This window comes from Nerophis lumbriciformis, linkage group LG19 (genome assembly GCF_033978685.3).
Source record: "Nerophis lumbriciformis linkage group LG19, RoL_Nlum_v2.1, whole genome shotgun sequence".
Taxonomy (NCBI): domain Eukaryota; kingdom Metazoa; phylum Chordata; class Actinopteri; order Syngnathiformes; family Syngnathidae; genus Nerophis; species Nerophis lumbriciformis.
The window spans coordinates 40334413-40351624 of NC_084566.2; the positions used below are offsets into that span (position 1 = coordinate 40334413).

Sequence of the window (17212 nt, forward strand, 5' to 3'; positions counted from 1 at the left end):
CAAAAACAGCAGTGCACTCATGTTACATAGTGGATCTTTGAGTGGAATATTTGCATTAGATTCTCAAAAACAGCAGTGCACTCATATTACATAGTGGATCTTTGAGTGGAATATTTGCATTAGATTCTCAAAAACAGCAGTGCACTCATATTATATAGTGGATCTTTGAGTGGAATATTTTCATTAGATTCTCAAAAACAGCAGTGGGCTCATATTACATAGTGGATTTTTGAGTGAAATATTTGCATTAGATTCTCAAAAACAGCAGTGCACTCATATTACATAGTGAATCTTTGAGTGGAATATTTGCATTGGATTCTCAAAAACAGCAGTGCACTCATATTATATAGTGGATCTTTGAGTGGAATATTTGCATTAGATTCTCAAAAACAGCAGTGGGCTCATATTACATAGTGAATCTTTGAGTGGAATATTTGCATTAGATTCTCAAAAACAGCAGTGCACTCATATTACATAGTGGATCTTTGAGTGGAATATTTGCATTAGATTCTCAAAAACAGCAGTGCACTCATATAGTGGATCTTTGAGTGGAATATTTGCATTAGATTCTCAAAAACAGCAGTGCACTCATATTACATAGTGGATTTTTGAGTGAAATATTTGCATTAGATTCTCAAAAACAGCTGTGCACTCATATTACATAGTGGATTTTTGAGTGAAATATTTGCACTGGATTCTCAAAAACAGCAGTGCACTCATATTACATAGTGGATCTTTGAGTGGAATATTTGCATTAGATTCTCAAAAACAGCAGTGCACTCATATTACATAGTGGATCTTTGAGTGGAATATTTGCATTAGATTCTCAAAAACAGCAGTGCACTCATATTATATAGTGGATCTTTGAGTGGAATATTTGCATTAGATTCTCAAAAACAGCAGTGTACTCATATTACATAGTGGATTTTTGAGTGAAATATTTGCATTCGATTCTCAAAAACAGCAGTGCACTCATTACATAGTGAATCTTTGAGTGGAATATTTGCATTAGATTCTCAAAAACAGCAGTGCACTCATATTACATAGTGAATCTTTGAGTGGAGTATTTGCATTAGATTCTCAAAAACAGCAGTGCACTCATATTATATAGTGGATCTTTGAGTGGAATATGTGCATTAGATTTTATAAAAACATCAACCCACTCATGTCGCATTGTAGATTTTTTGCTATTATTTTTGCATTAGATTCTCAAAAACAGCAGTGCACTCATATTATATAGTGGATCTTTGAGTGGAATATTTTCATTAGATTCTCAAAAACAGCAGTGTACTCATATTACATAGTGGATTTTTGAGTGGAATATTTGCATTCGATTCTCAAAAACAGCAATGCACTCATTACATAGTGAATCTTTGAGTGGAATATTTGCATTAGATTCTCAAAAACAGCAGTGCACTCATATTACATAGTGAATCTTTGAGTGGAATATTTGCATTAGATTCTCAAAAACAGCAGTGCACTCTTATTACATAGTGAATCTTTGAGTGGAATATTTGCATTGGATTCTCAAAAACAGCAGTGCACTCATTACATAGTGAATCTTTGAGTGGAATATTTGCATTAGATTCTCAAAAACAGCAGTGCACTCATATTACATAGTGAATCTTTGAGTGGAATATTTGCATTAGATTCTCAAAAACAGCAGTGCACTCATATTACATAGTGGATCTTTGAGTGGAATATTTGCATTAGATTCTCAAAAACAGCAGTGCACTCATATTACATAGTGGATCTTTGAGTGGAATATTTGCATTAGATTCTCAAAAACAGCAGTGCACTCATATAGTGGATCTTTGAGTGGAATATTTGCATTAGATTCTCAAAAACAGCAGTGCACTCATATTACATAGTGAATCTTTGAGTGGAATATTTGCATTAGATTGTCAAAAACAGCAGTGCACTCATATTATATAGTGGATTTTTGAGTGAAATATTTGCACTGGATTCTCAAAAACAGCAGTGCACTCATATTACATAGTGGATCTTTGAGTGGAATATTTGCATTAGATTCTCAAAAACAGCAGTGCACTCATATTACATAGTGAATCTTTGAGTGGAATATTTGCATTATATTCTCAAAAACAGCAGTGCACTCATATTACATAGTGAATCTTTGAGTGGAATATTTGCATTGGATTCTCAAAAACAGCAGTGCGCTCATAATACATAGTGGATTTTTGAGTGAAATATTTGCATTAGATTCTCAAAAACAGCAGTGGGCTCATATTACATAGTGAATCTTTGAGTGGAATATTTGCATTGGATTCTCAAAAACAGCAGTGCACTCATATTATATAGTGGATCTTTGAGTGGTATATTTGCATTAGATTCTCAAAAACAGCAGTGGGCTCATATTACATAGTGGATTTTTGAGTGAAATATTTGCACCAGATTCTCAAAAACAGCAGTGCACTCATATTACATAGTGGATCTTTGAGTGGAATATTTGCATTAGATTCTCAAAAACAGCAGTGCACTCATATTACATAGTGAACCTTTGAGTGGAATATTTGCATTATATTCTCAAAAACAGCAGTGCACTCATATTACATAGTGAATCTTTGAGTGGAATATTTGCATTGGATTCTCAAAAACAGCAGTGCACTCATATTATATAGTGGATCTTTGAGTGGAATATTTGCATTAGATTCTCAAAAACAGCAGTGTACTCATATTACATAGTGGATTTTTGAGTGAAATATTTGCATTCGATTCTCAAAAACAGCAGTGCACTCATTACATAGTGAATCTTTGAGTGGAATATTTGCATTAGATTCTCAAAAACAGCAGTGCACTCATATTACATAGTGAATCTTTGAGTGGAGTATTTGCATTAGATTCTCAAAAACAGCAGTGCACTCATATTACATAGTGGATTTTTGAGTGAAATATTTGCAATAGATTCTCAAAAATAGCAGTGCACTCATATTACATAGTGGATCTTTGAGTGGAATATTTGCATTAGATTCTCAAAAACAGCAGTGCACTCATATTACATAGTGGATCTTTGAGTGGAATATTTGCATTAGATTCTCAAAAACAGCAGTGCACTCATATTACATAGTGAATCTTTGAGTGGAGTATTTGCATCAGATTCTCAAAAACAGCAGTGCACTCATATAGTGGATCTTTGAGTGGAATATGTGCATTAGATTTTATAAAAACATCAACCCACTCATGTCGCATTGTGGATTTTTTGCTATTATTTTTGCATTAGATTCTCAAAAACAGCAGTGCACTTATATTACATAGTGGATCTTTGGGTGGAATATTTGCATTAGATTCTCGAAAACAGCAGTGCACTCATATTACATAGTGGATTTTTGAGTGAAATATTTGCATTACATTCTCAAAAACAGCAGTGCACTCATATTACATAGTGGATCTTTGAGTGGAATATTTCTTTAAAACATCAACCCACTCATGTCGCATTATGGATTTTTCGCTATGATTTTTGCATCAAGTTCTCAAAAACAGCAAAGGGTCATGTCATCTTTGACCATCATTTTTTCCAGCTGGTCCTTAAAAACAGCAGAGTGCTCCTGTCACATCGTGGATCTTTGACTAGCTTTTTTGCTGACAGTTTAAAAAAAATAAAATTTAAATCTTAAATTGCATTTTTGCATTCAATTCTCAAAAACAGTTAAGCGGCCATGTGATACAGAGGATCTTTGACCAGGATATTTTGCAGTCAGTTGTTAAAAACATCAGAGAAGTCATGTAAGTGGATTTTTTAATTTTTTTGTAATTTTGCATTAAATTCTCAAAAACAGCAAACGGTCATGTCAGAAAAAGGATCTTTGACCAGCATTGAACATAATTGAAAATAGAGCATTCCTGTTAAAGGATTTAATTTGAATTTGAATTTTTGCATCAAATTCTCAAAAACAGCAAAAGGTCATGTCATCTTTGACCATCATTTTTGTGCAGTTGATCAATACAAACAGCAAAGGAATTGAGAAGATCTTTGATTAGCATTTTTTTCAGTGGATCCTCAAAAACAGCAAAGCGCTTCTGTCACATCATGGATCTTTGACTGGCTTTTTTTGCTGACAGTTAAAAAAAATAAAATAACAGCAGGTCACTCCTGTTTGAGGACTTATTTTTAAATTGCGTTTTTGCATTAAATTCTCAAAAACAGTTAAGCGGCCATGTGATACAGAGGATCTTTGACCAGGATATTTTGCAGTCAGTTGTTAAAAACATCAGAGAAGTCATGTAAGTGGATTTTTTTAATTTTTTTGTAATTTTGCATTAAATTCTCAAAAACAGCAAACGGTCATGTCAGAAAAAGGATCTTTGACCAGCATTGAACATAATTGAAAATAGAGCATTCCTGTTAAAGGATTTAATTTGAATTTGAATTTTTGCATCAAATTCTCAAAAACAGCAAAAGGTCATGTCATCTTTGACCATCATTTTGTGCAGTTGATTAATACAAACAGCAAAGCAATTGAGAAGATCTTTGATTAGCATTTTTTTCAGTGGATCCTCTAAAACAGCAAAGCGCTTCTGTCACATCATGGATCTTTGACTGGCTTTTTTTGCTGACAGTTAAAAACAAAAAACAAAACAGCAGGTCACTCCTGTTTGAGGACTTATTTTTAAATTGCGTTTTTGCATTAAATTCTCAAAAACAGTTAAGCGGCCATGTGATACAGAGGATCTTTGACCAGGATATTTTGCAGTCAGTTGTTAAAAACATCAGAGAAGTCATGTAAGTGGATTTTTTTTAATTTTTTTGTAATTTTGCATTAAATTCTCAAAAACAGCAAACGGTCATGTCAGAAAAAGGATCTTTGACCAGCATTGAACATAATTGAAAATAGAGCATTCCTGTTAAAGGATTTAATTTGAATTTAATTTTTGCATCAAATTCTCAAAAACAGCAAAAGGTCATGTCATCTTTGACCATCATTTTGTGCAGTTGATCAATACAAACAGCAAAGGAATTGAGAAGATCTTTGATTAGCGTTTTTTTCAGTGGGTCCTCAAAAACAGCAAAGCGCTTCTGTCACATCATGGATCTTTGACTGGCTTTTTTTGCTGACAGTTAAAAAAAATAAAGTAACAGCAGGTCACTCCTGTTTGAGGACTTATTTTTAAATTGCGTTTTTGCATTCAATTCTCAAAAACAGTTAAGCGGCCATGTGATACACAGGATCTTTGACCAGGATATTTTGCAGTCAATTGTTAAAAACAGCAGAGCAGTCGTGTTAGTGGATTTTTTTTTCTTCTTCGCATTTTGCATTCAATTCTCAAAAAACATAAAAAGGATCTTTGACCAGCGTTGAAAACTGAAAATACAGCTGTTTTGAATTTGAATTTTTGCGTCAAATTCTCAAAAACAGCAAACGCTCATGTCATCTTTGACCATCATTTTTTGCAGTGCACTCTTAGAAATAAGGGTTCTAAAAGGGTTCTTCTACAAGGGCTGAGGTTCTAACTGGAACCATTTGCTTCTGAAAAACCCTTTCCCAAAGAAAGGGTTTTTCAAGGGTTCTTGGTAACGCTAATGGTTCCAGTAAGAACCATTTTGATCCAGAGAACCCTTTAAAACCCCTTTTCTGAGTAATTGGTTTTAAAAGGGTTCTCACTAACACTAAGGGTTCCAGTAAGAACTATTTTGATCCAGAGAACCGTTTTTGGAAGAAAGAGTTCTTCAGGGATTGTTGAAAGCATGGGTAAGATCCTGTGTCACCAGGGACATACTTCCTGATAACATTTGCCAATAATGGTGCCTATCTTTAAATAAATGTTTTTCTCATTAAAATGTTTTGAATGTTTGTTCAATGTCAACATGATAAATGACCACAATATAATATGAACTAAACTGATCTGTAGAATACAATATGGTTCTTTATAGAACCCTCAGAAGACAAGACGGTTATCGGTGAAAACCTTTGAAAAGGGATGTTTTTAGAACCCCCTGTGTCAGGTCTAGATGAAACCCTTGAAACATGAAAGAGTTCTTTGTGGAACTCCCTGTGTGGGTTCTAGATGAAACCCTTGAAACATGAAAGGGTTCTTAGTGGAACTCCCTGCATGGGTTCTAGATGAAACCCTTGACAAACGAAAGGGTTCTTAGTGGAACTCCCTGTGTGGGTTCTAGATGAAACCCTTGAAATACGAAAGGGTTCTTAGTGGAACTCCCTGTGTGGGTTCTAGATGAAACCCTTGAAATACGAAAGGGTTCTTAGTGGAACTCCCTGTGTGGGTTCTAGATGAAACCCTTGAAACATGAAAGAGTTCTTTGTGGAACTCCCTGTGTGGGTTCTAGATGAAACCCTTGAAACATGAAAGGGTTCTTAGTGGAACTCCCTGCATGGGTTCTAGATGAAACCCTTGACAAACGAAAGGGTTCTTAGTGGAACTCCCTGTGTGGGTTCTAGATGAAACCCTTGAAATACGAAAGGGTTCTTAGTGGAACTCCCTGTGTGGGTTCTAGATGAAACCCTTGAAATACGAAAGGGTTCTTAGTGGAACTCCCTGTGTGGGTTCTAGATGAAACCCTTGAAACATGAAAGGGTTCTTAGTGGAACTCCCTGCATAGGTTCTAGATGAAACCCTTGACAAACGAAAGGGTTCTTAGTGGAACTCCCTGTGTGGGTTCTAGATGAAACCCTTGAAACATGAAAGGGTTCTTAGTGGAACTCCCTGCGTAGGTTCTAGATGAAACCCTTGACAAACGAAAGGGTTCTTAGTGGAACTCCCTGTGTGGGTTCTAGATGAAACCCTTGAAATACGAAAGGGTTCTTAGTGGAACTCCCTGCGTGGGTTCTAGATGAAAGTCTTGAAATACAAAAGGGTTCTTAGTGGAACTCCCTGTGTGGGTTCTAGATGAAACCCTTGAAACATGAAAGAGTTCTTTGTGGAACTCCCTGTGTGGGTTCTAGATGAAACCCTTGAAACCTGAAAGGATTCTTAGTGGAACTCCCTGCATGGGTTCTAGATGAAACCCTTGACAAACGAAAGGGTTCTTAGTGGAACTCCCTGCATGGGTTCTAGATGAAACCCTTGACAAACGAAAGGGTTCTTAGTGGAACTCCCTGTGTGGGTTCTAGATGAAACCCTTGAAATACGAAAGGGTTCTTAGTGGAACTCCCTGTGTGGGTTCTAGATGAAACCCTTGAAATACGAAAGGGTTCTTAGTGGAACTCCCTGTGTGGGTTCTAGATGAAACCCTTGAAATACGAAAGGGTTCTTAGTGGAACTCCCTGTGTGGGTTCTAGATGAAACCCTTGAAACATGAAAGAGTTCTTTGTGGAACTCCCTGTGTGGGTTCTAGATGAAACCCTTGAAACCTGAAAGGGTTCTTAGTGGAACTCCCTGCATGGGTTCTAGATGAAACCCTTGACAAACGAAAGGGTTCTTAGTGGAACTCCCTGTGTGGGTTCTAGATGAAACCCTTGAAATACGAAAGGGTTCTTAGTGGAACTCCCTGCGTGGGTTCTAGATGAAACCCTTGAAATACGAAAGGGTTCTCAATGGAACTCCCTGCGTGGGTTCTTTGTAGAACCTCTCGTGGGGGGTTCTGGGTGGAACCTTACACACACAGTTCTAGGTAGAACCCTCCAAAAGGGTTCCAGGTGGAACCTTTATAAAAAAGGTTCTACCTGGAGCCAAAAAGGGTTCTCCTATGAGGACGAGCCGAAGAACCATATATGGTTCTACTTAGCACTTTTATTTCTAAGAGTGTGGATCAATAAAAACAGCAAAGCTATTACAGTTAAAGTACCACTGATAGTCACACACACACACACACACTAGGTGTGGTGAAATGTGTCCTCTGCATTTGACCCATCACCCTTGATCGCGCTCCGGAATAATTTTTGGTGATTTAACCCCCAATTCCAACCCTTGATGCTGAGTGCCAAGCAGGGAGGTAATGGCTCCCATTTGTATAGTCTTTGGTATGACTCGGCCGGGGGTTTGAACTCACAACCTACCCCATCTCAGGGCGGACACTCCAATCACTAAGCCACTGAGCAGGTTATTGACAAGATCTTTGATTAGCATTTTTTTTCAGCGGGTTCCATCAAAAACAGCAGAGCGCTCCTGTCACATTGTGGATCTTTGACTCGCCCCCCTTGTTGATGTGTGCAGAGCCACGAGGGGGTCCGGATTCCGGCTCCCGTGGGCACACCAGCCTGATCGTGGTGCTGATCATCACCCTCACGTCCTCGCTGATTGTCCTCGCCTTCTTCCTCTACAAGAAGTCTTCGCGGTCGCTGCCCACCTTCGACAACCCGCTGTACTTCGGCCGAGAGCGAACGCAGCCCGACGTGGTCGACACCAATAAACTGATCGAGAAGGCCGAGGAGGAGATCCCGGAGCCCATCATCGCTCTGTGATCCAGCAGTCGGCAGAGTCCTGGTGGGACGTAAACATATCTCACCCTCCATCTTTGTTTTCTACTGGTATATAGTCACTAATTTAATACGAAGCGGGAGTTTCTTTGAAGTCGACCGCGTCCGACTTCATGGAACTGAACTGTTTAGGCTCTGGGACGTCTCATCGGAAGTGGTTGGGTCGTGGTCTTCTGTCTGCACACGGACGTATGACGTGACCGCGCCCTATCGTTGGTGTACGTCGCTCGGAATGACAATTCAAACATCCACCAGGGAATTTTTCTTAAATGCTCAAGGATCAAACATCTTTCCAAACAGGAGGTTTAGCCAAGTCGGACACTCGTCCATCGGAAGGATGGGAAGTCCTCCATAAGAGCCTCGGATTGACTGGCCGTGCTTCAATTTTCTTATTAGGACAAGTTGTAAAATCTCTGCTTAGTCTTAACTTTTTTTTGGCGTTTGATGCTACCCCTTGAAACACCAATTTGCTTTGACTTTTCTCTCCTTAGACACCACAACCGTCGGTTCATTGACTCACACTGAGCTACTGTGGTTGGGATCGTACATTTTCTGTTTTGCTTTTCAATACCTGATCCAGGAAATGTATCCAGTGATAACGTGCATTTTGATGTAACTCTAGTAGCTGCTACACGCTGAATGGTAAAGCTACGAATTGGCCCCTTGACATACCAGTAAATACACTTACACTCCCTTCTCACAGTTACTTAACGGTTGGCCACGAGTCAACATTGTTAGCCACCTGTTGTGTTTCCTGTGTGTGTGTAAGTAGCGCTCTGTGAACCAACATCAGTACATAAAGTTGTCTGGTACAATTCCCCAAGATTGTAGTCTGTCCATTCATTGTGTCCCGTGTCCGTGGGAGGGAGGCGAGTTGGGTGCCCGGAAACCCCCCGCTGGGAAGCGGATGCCTGTTCACGGTTCCGAAAGGCGAGCGGCCCGCCGGGACGCGCCCGCCGGCCGAAGGGCTGCAGCCCGGCCGTCGGTCGCGGAGCCCGCCGTGCCACACGCGCCAAGCGGGGTGGGGGGCGGGCGAATGGGCCGAGACCCGCCGCCGTCCCCCCCCTCTCCGCGAGGCCCTGAGACTTCTGTGTTTTCCCCAAAAACCGCGCGTCACCGCCGGGCCCGCGCCGCCGTCGGTCGCGGGGCCCCTGCCTGTGCCGCGCGCGCCAAGCGGGGTGGTGGGCGGGCGAACGGGCCGAGACCCGCCGCCGTCCCCCCCCTCTCCGCGAGGCCCTGAGACTTCTGCGCATACCCCGACGCGCGGCCCGTCGGCCCGGAGCCCGCCGTGCCACGCGCGCCAAGGGGCGGGCCGGAACCCGCCCCAAAGCCCTGAGACTTCCATCTTTTCCCGGTAATGATCCTTCCGCAGGTTCACCTACGGAAACCTTGTTACGACTTTTACTTCCTTAGCCATACTTGCCAACCTTGAGACCTCCGATTTCGGGAGGTGGGGGGTGGGGGTGGGCGTGGTGGGGCGGGGGCGTGGCTAAAAGGGGAGGAATGTATTTACAGCTAGAATTCACCAAGTCATGTATTTCATATATACAGGTAAAAGCCAGTAAATTAGAATATTTGGAAAAACTTGATTTATTTCAGTAATTGCATTCAAAAGGTGTAACTTGTACATTATATTTATTCATTGCACACAGACTGATGCATTCAAATGTTTATTTCATTTAATTTTGATGATTTGAAGTGGCAACAAATGAAAATCCAAAATTCCGTGTGTCACAAAATTAGAATATTACTTAAGGCTAATACAAAAAAGGGATTTTTTAGAAATGTTGGCCAACTGAAAAGTATGAAAATGAAAAATATGAGCATGTACAATACTCAATACTTGGTTGGAGCTCCTTTTGCCTCAATTACTGCGTTAATGCGGCGTGGCATGGAGTCGATGAGTTTCTGGCACTGCTCAGGTGTTATGAGAGCCCAGGTTGCTCTGATAGTGGCCTTCAACTCTTCTGCGTTTTTGGGTCTGGCATTCTGCATCTTCCTTTTCACAATACCCCACAGATTTTCTATGGGGCTAAGGTCAGGGGAGTTGGCGGGCCAATTTAGAACAGAAATACCATGGTCCGTAAACCAGGCACGGGTAGATTTTGCGCTGTGTGCAGGCGCCAAGTCCTGTTGGAACTTGAAATCTCCATCTCCATAGAGCAGGTCCACAGCAGGAAGCATGAAGTGCTCTAAAACTTGCTGGTAGACGGCTGCGTTGACCCTGGATCTCAGGAAACAGAGTGGACCGACACCAGCAGATGACTGATGGTTTGGGTTGGTTTGGTTTGCATTTCCTTTGGAAATCGAGGTCCCAGAGTCTGGAGGAAGACAGGAGAGGCACAGGATCCACGTTGCCTGAAGTCTAGTGTAAAGTTTCCACCATCAGTGATGGTTTGGGGTGCCATGTCATCTGCTGGTGTCGGTCCACTCTGTTTCCTGAGATCCAGGGTCAACGCAGCCGTCTACCAGCAAGTTTTAGAGCACTTCATGCTTCCTGCTGCTGACCTGCTCTATGGAGTTGGAGATTTCAAGTCCCAACAGGACTTGGCGCCTGCACACAGAGCAAAATCTACCCGTGCCTGGTTTACGGACCATGGTATTTCTGTTCTAAATTGGCCCGCCAACTCCCCTGACCTTAGCCCCATAGAAAATCTGTGGGGTATTGTGAAAAGAAAGATGCAGAATGCCAGACCCAAAAACGCAGAAGAGTTGAAGGCCACTATCAGAGCAACCTGGGCTCTCATAACACCTGAGCAGTGCCAGAAACTCATCGACTCCATGCCACGCCGCATTAACGCAGTAATTGAGGCAAAAGGAGCTCCAACCAAGTATTGAGTATTGTACATGCTCATATTTTTCATTTTCATACTTTTCAGTTGGCCAACATTTCTAAAAATCCCTTTTTTGTATTAGCCTTAAGTAATATTCTAATTTTGTGACACACGGAATTTTGGATTTTCATTTGTTGCCACTTCAAATCATCAAAATTAAATGAAATAAACATTTGAATGCATCAGTCTGTGTGCAATGAATACATATAATGTACAAGTTACACCTTTTGAATGCAATTAATGAAATAAATCAAGTTTTTCAAAATATTCTAATTTACTGGCTTTTACCTGTAGCTGCTACACGCTGAATGGTAAAGCTACGAATTGGCCCCTTGACATACCAGTAAATACACTTACACTCCCTTCTCACAGTTACTTAACGGTTGGCCACGAGTCAACATTGTTAGCCACCTGTTGTGTTTCCTGTGTGTGTGTGAACCAACATCAGTACATAAAGTTGTCTGGTACAATTCCCCAAGATTGTAGTCTGTCCATTCATTGTGTCCCGTGTCCACATTGGCAAACTGTATATTGGACCATTGCTTGTTGGCGTATTTCTTCGGGAAGACCAAGGGCCTGATTTACCGAGATCTATATACCTTGCACTAAACAGAGTGTCTATTCAAGGAAGCTACGCCGGATAGGCAAACTTCGGATTCAGGAGGAACAGTGTGGTTTTCGTCCCGGTCGTGGAACGGCAGACCAGCTCTATACTCTCGGCAGGGTCCTTGAGGGTGCCCGGGAGTTTGACCAACCAGTTTACATGTGCTTTGTGGACTTGGAGAAGGCATTCAAGTCCTGTGTGGAGTGCTCAGAGAGTATGGGGTATAGGACTGTCTGATTGTGGCGGTCCGCTCCCTGTACGATCAGTGTCAGAGCTTGGTCCGCACAGCAGTAAGTCGGACACGTTTCCAGTGAGGGTTGGACTCCGCCAAGGCTGCCCTTTGTCACCCATTCTGTTCATAACTTTTATGGACAGAATTCCTAGGCGCAGTCAAGGCGTTGAGGGGATCTGGTTTGGTGGCTGCAGGATTAGGTCTCTGCTTTTTGCAGATGATGTGGTCCTGATGGCTTCATCTGGCCAGGATCTTCAGCTCTCACTGGATCGGTTCGCAGCTAAGTGTGAAGCGACTGGGATGAGAATCAGCACCTCCAAGTCCGAGTCCATGGTTCTTGCCCGGAAAAGGGTGGAGTGCCATCTCCGGGTTGGGGAGGAGATCTTGCCCCAAGTGGAGGAGTTCAAGTACCTCGGAGTCTTGTTCACGAGTGGGGGAAGAGTGGATCGTGAGATCGACAGGCGGATCGGTGCGGCGTCTTCAGTAATGCGGACGCTGTATCGATCCGTTGTGGTGAAGAAGGAGCTGAGCCGGAAGGCAAAGCTCTCAATTTACCGGTCGATCTACGTTCCCATCTTCACCTATGGTCATGAGCTGTTGGCGTATTTCTTCGGGAAGACCAAGGGCCTGATTTACTGAGATCTAAATACCTTGCACTAAACAGAGTGTCTATTCAAGTGTACTGGAGAGGAAGCTACGCCGGATAGGCAAACCTCGGATTCAGGAGGAACAGTGTGATTTTCGTCCCGGTCGTGGAACGGCAGACCAGCTCTATACTCTCGGCAGGGTCCTTGAGGGTGCCCGGGAGTTTGACCAACCAGTTTACATGTGCTTTGTGGACTTGGAGAAGGCATTCGACCGTGTCCCCCGGGAAGTCCTGTGGGGAGTGCTCAGAGAGTATGGGGTATCGGACTGTCTGATTGTGGCGGTCCGCTCCCTGTATGATCAGTGTCAGAGCTTGGTCCGCATCGCCGGCAGTAAGTCGGACACGTTTCCAGTGAGGGTTGGACTCCGCCAAGGCTGCCCTTTGTCACCCATTCTGTTCATAACTTTTATGGACAGAATTTCTAGGCGCAGTCAAGGCGTAGAGGGGATCTGGTTTGGTGGCTGCAGGACTAGGTCTCTGCTTTTTGCAGATGATGTGGTCCTGATGGCTTCATCTGGCCAGGATCTTCAGCTCTCACTGGATCGGTTCGCAGCCGAGTGTGAAGCGACTGGGATGAGAATCAGCACCTCCAAGTCCGAGTCCATTGTCCTCGCCCGGGAAAGGGTGGAGTGCCATCTCCGAGATCTTGCCCCATGTGGAGGAGTTCACGTACCTCGCAGTCTTGTTCACGAGTGAGGGAAGAGTGGATGGTGAGATCGACAGGCGGATCGGTGCAGCATCTTCAGTAATGCGGACGCTGTATCGATCCGTTGTGGTGAAGAAGGAGCTGAGCCGGAAGGCAAAGCTCTCAATTTACCGGTCGATCTACGTTCCCATCCTCACCTATGGTCATGAGCTTTGGGTTATGACCGAAAGGACAAAATCACGGGTACAAGCGGCCCAAATGAGTTTCCTCTGCCAGGTGGCGGGGCTCTCCCTTAGAGATAGGGTGAGAAGCTCTGTCATCCGGGAGGAGCTCAAAGTAAAGCCGCTGCTCCTCCACATTGAGAGGAGCCAGATGAGGTGGTTCGGGCATCTGGTCAGGATGCCACCCGAACGCCTCCCTAGAGAGGTGTTTAGGGCACGTCTGACCGGTAGGAGGCCGCGGGGAAGACCCAGGACACGTTGGGAAGACTATGTCTCCCGGCTGGCCTGGGAATGCCTCGGGGTCCCGCAGGAAGAGCTGGACGAAGTGGCTGGGGAGAGGGAAGTCTGGGCTTCCCTGCTTAGGCTGCTGCCCCCGCGACCCGACCTCGGATAAGCGGAAGAAGATGGATGGATGGATGGAAATAAACAGACTACTATCCAATAAAAACAATAAGCAATCCTGTAGAATATACAAAAAACTGTACAATATATAGAACAAAACAAGAGTACAGGAGTAATAAAGTAATAACAATCAGTGTTGGACGTATTGCACTCGAAGGGTAATGTTGCACAGTAGAGTATTGGGGTAGGAAATTGTATAGGGGTGAATTATTTATTATATTATATATATATATTCACATTTAGATGAAGAATGACTCAGAATCCGGGGGGGGGGTAGGGAAAGACAAGTGTCATTTTGTGTCGTTCTCGCCATTTCCGGGTCTAATTTGGCTGTCAAAGTGTACCAACTTGTCCAAACACGTCCTCAGCCTTCTTTTGTCCAGGTGCGACGCATGATTTTTGATCTCCAATAAACTTCCAAGGAGCAGGGAAACAGCAGACCACTCCATGATGTAAACACGCCGCCGCTATAAATAGTCTTGTCTGCGTTAGCCATACTTGCCAACCTTGAGACCTCCGATTTCGGGAGGTGGGGGGTGGGGGTGGGCGTGATGGGGCGGGGGCGTGGCTAAAAGGGGAGGAATATATTTACAGCTAGAATTCACCAAGTCATGTATTTCATATATACAGGTAAAAGCCAGTAAATTAGAATATTTTGAAAAACTTGATTTATTTCAGTAATTGCATTCAAAAGGTGTAACTTGTACATTATATTTATTCATTGCACACAGACTGATGCATTCAAATGTTTATTTCATTTAATTTTGATGATTTGAAGTGGCAACAAATGAAAATCCAAAATTCCGTGTGTCACAAAATTAGAATATTACTTAAGGCTAATACAAAAAAGGGATTTTTAGAAATGTTGGCCAACTGAAAAGTATGAAAATGAAAAATATGAGCATGTACAATACTCAATACTTGGTTGGAGCTCCTTTTGCCTCAATTACTGCGTTAATGCGGCGTGGCATGGAGTCGATGAGTTTCTGGCACTGCTCAGGTGTTATGAGAGCCCAGGTTGCTCTGATAGTGGCCTTCAACTCTTCTGCGTTTTTGGGTCTGGCATTCTGCATCTTCCTTTTCACAATACCCCACAGATTTTCTATGGGGCTAAGGTCAGGGGAGTTGGCGGGCCAATTTAGAACAGAAATACCATAGTCCGTAAACCAGGCACGGGTAGATTTTGCGCTGTGTGCAGGCGCCAAGTCCTGTTGGAACTTGAAATCTCCATCTCCATAGAGCAGGTCAGCAGCAGGAAGCATGAAGTGCTCTAAAACTTGCTGGTAGACGGCTGCGTTGACCCTGGATCTCAGGAAACAGAGTGGACCGACACCAGCAGATGACATGGCACCCCAAACCATCATCCAACCATGCAAATTTTGCATTTCCTTTGGAAATCGAGGTCCCAGAGTCTGGAGGAAGACAGGAGAGGCACAGGATCCACGTTGCCTGAAGTCTAGTGTAAAGTTTCCACCATCAGTGATGGTTTGGGGTGCCATGTCATCTGCTGGTGTCGGTCCACTCTGTTTCCTGAGATCCAGGGTCAACGCAGCCGTCTACCAGCAAGTTTTAGAGCACTTCATGCTTCCTGCTGCTGACCTGCTCTGCTATATATATATATATATATATATATATATATATATATATATATATATATATATATATATATATATATATATATATATATATTGTAGCTGTAAATATATACATTCAGTGAATTCTAGCTCTATATATATATATATATATATATATATATATATATATATATATTGTAGCTGTAAATATATACGTTCAGTGAATTCTAGCTATATATATATATATATATATATATGTATATATATATATATATATATATATATATATATATATATGTATATATATGTATATATATATATTTATTTTATTATATATATATATAAATACTTGAATTTCAGTGTTCATTTATTTACACATACACACACACACATAACACTCATCTACTCATTGTTGAGTCTCTGATGCATTGCTGTGTGGCACGCACAAAAGTGCTTTCATCAAATGCACTAGATGGCAGTATTGTCCTGTTTAAGAGTGTCACAACATTGCTGTTTACGGCAGACGAACTGCTTTACGGTATACAAAAAAAGTGACTGCTGTTGTTGTGTGTTGTTGCCGCGCTGGGAGGACGTTAATGAAACTGCCTAACAATAAACCCACATAAGAAACCAAGAACTCGCCCTCCATCATTCTACAGTTATAACGTGATTGGGCAGGTACGCTTTTTTTATATTGTGGAGGACCTGAGTCCGCCTGAATTTCGGGAGTTTTTCCGGGAGAAAATTTGTCCCGGGAGGTTTTCGGGAGAGGCGCTGAATTTCGGGAGTCTCCCGGAAAATCCGGGGAGGGTTGGCAAGTATGGCGTTAGCACTTATAATAACAATACTTGGTTAATCGTCAAATCACAAAACGTACATTTTGTGATTTTTTTTTTTGAATGGCTATTTATTGAGTTTTATGGGCGGAGTAAAGGACCTCCCATTGGCTCCGCTGTACTTTTTTTTTTTTTACGTTTATTCAATATTTAGAATGCATTAAAAAAAAAATGCATCCATCGTCATGTCTTTCATAATGATTGTAAACGATAGGCAAAATACCACAAAAAAAAAAGTGCAGTTCCCCTTTTAGAGACATAATCCACTTTGCGGGTCCTCTCAAGTTTGCACGCGTTTTAGTACACGCAAACTTTTAGTAAATCAGTCCCCAAGTGTTCTCAAACAATAGACTAACAACGAAACTTGTGGCTCCGTCTTGGCACTATGGCTATTTAAGACTATATTTTAGTACAGTAGACATGTGACGACATGAATGGAAGGCGACACATTTTCAGGGTTTTTATATTTTAATACTTTTCAACCACATAATGCTGACTTGCAAATTTGCTGTACGAAACACAAAGAAATTATAGCAAAAAAAAGAACTAACTTATACAGTAATACAACAAGGCAACTATGACATAATGTCAGAAATGCATAGAGATTGTAATCGTTATATTTCTTCACACGCAAATGCATAGAGAATCCAGCGAGATTCATGCTTCCACACAAAAGTACGAGGACCACGTAGAAAAATAGACTAGAATTAGGCTTTGATAGAAACACACGCGTCAGCTTTAAGTGAGCAAAGGGACATCAAAGTGAAATTGGAAAAAAAAAAAGTGTTGCATCAATTTATAGAATATTTATAGAACCATATTTTTGT

General features: G+C 42.0%; 1 protein-coding gene across 2 annotated transcripts in view; it reads left to right on the forward strand.

The window, feature by feature from the left end:
* mrc1b (mannose receptor, C type 1b) overlaps positions 1 to 9213 on the forward strand; it is a 98237-nt gene extending 89024 nt beyond the window's left edge. For both annotated transcript variants that reach the window (XM_061978779.1, XM_061978777.1), the window contains exon 31: positions 8128 to 9213. In XM_061978779.1, the coding sequence (XP_061834763.1) occupies positions 8128 to 8375 (248 nt within the window). In that variant the 3' untranslated portion in view covers positions 8376 to 9213. The remainder of the gene's footprint in view (positions 1 to 8127) is intronic.
* Positions 9214 to 17212: the final 7999 nt, after the last annotated feature.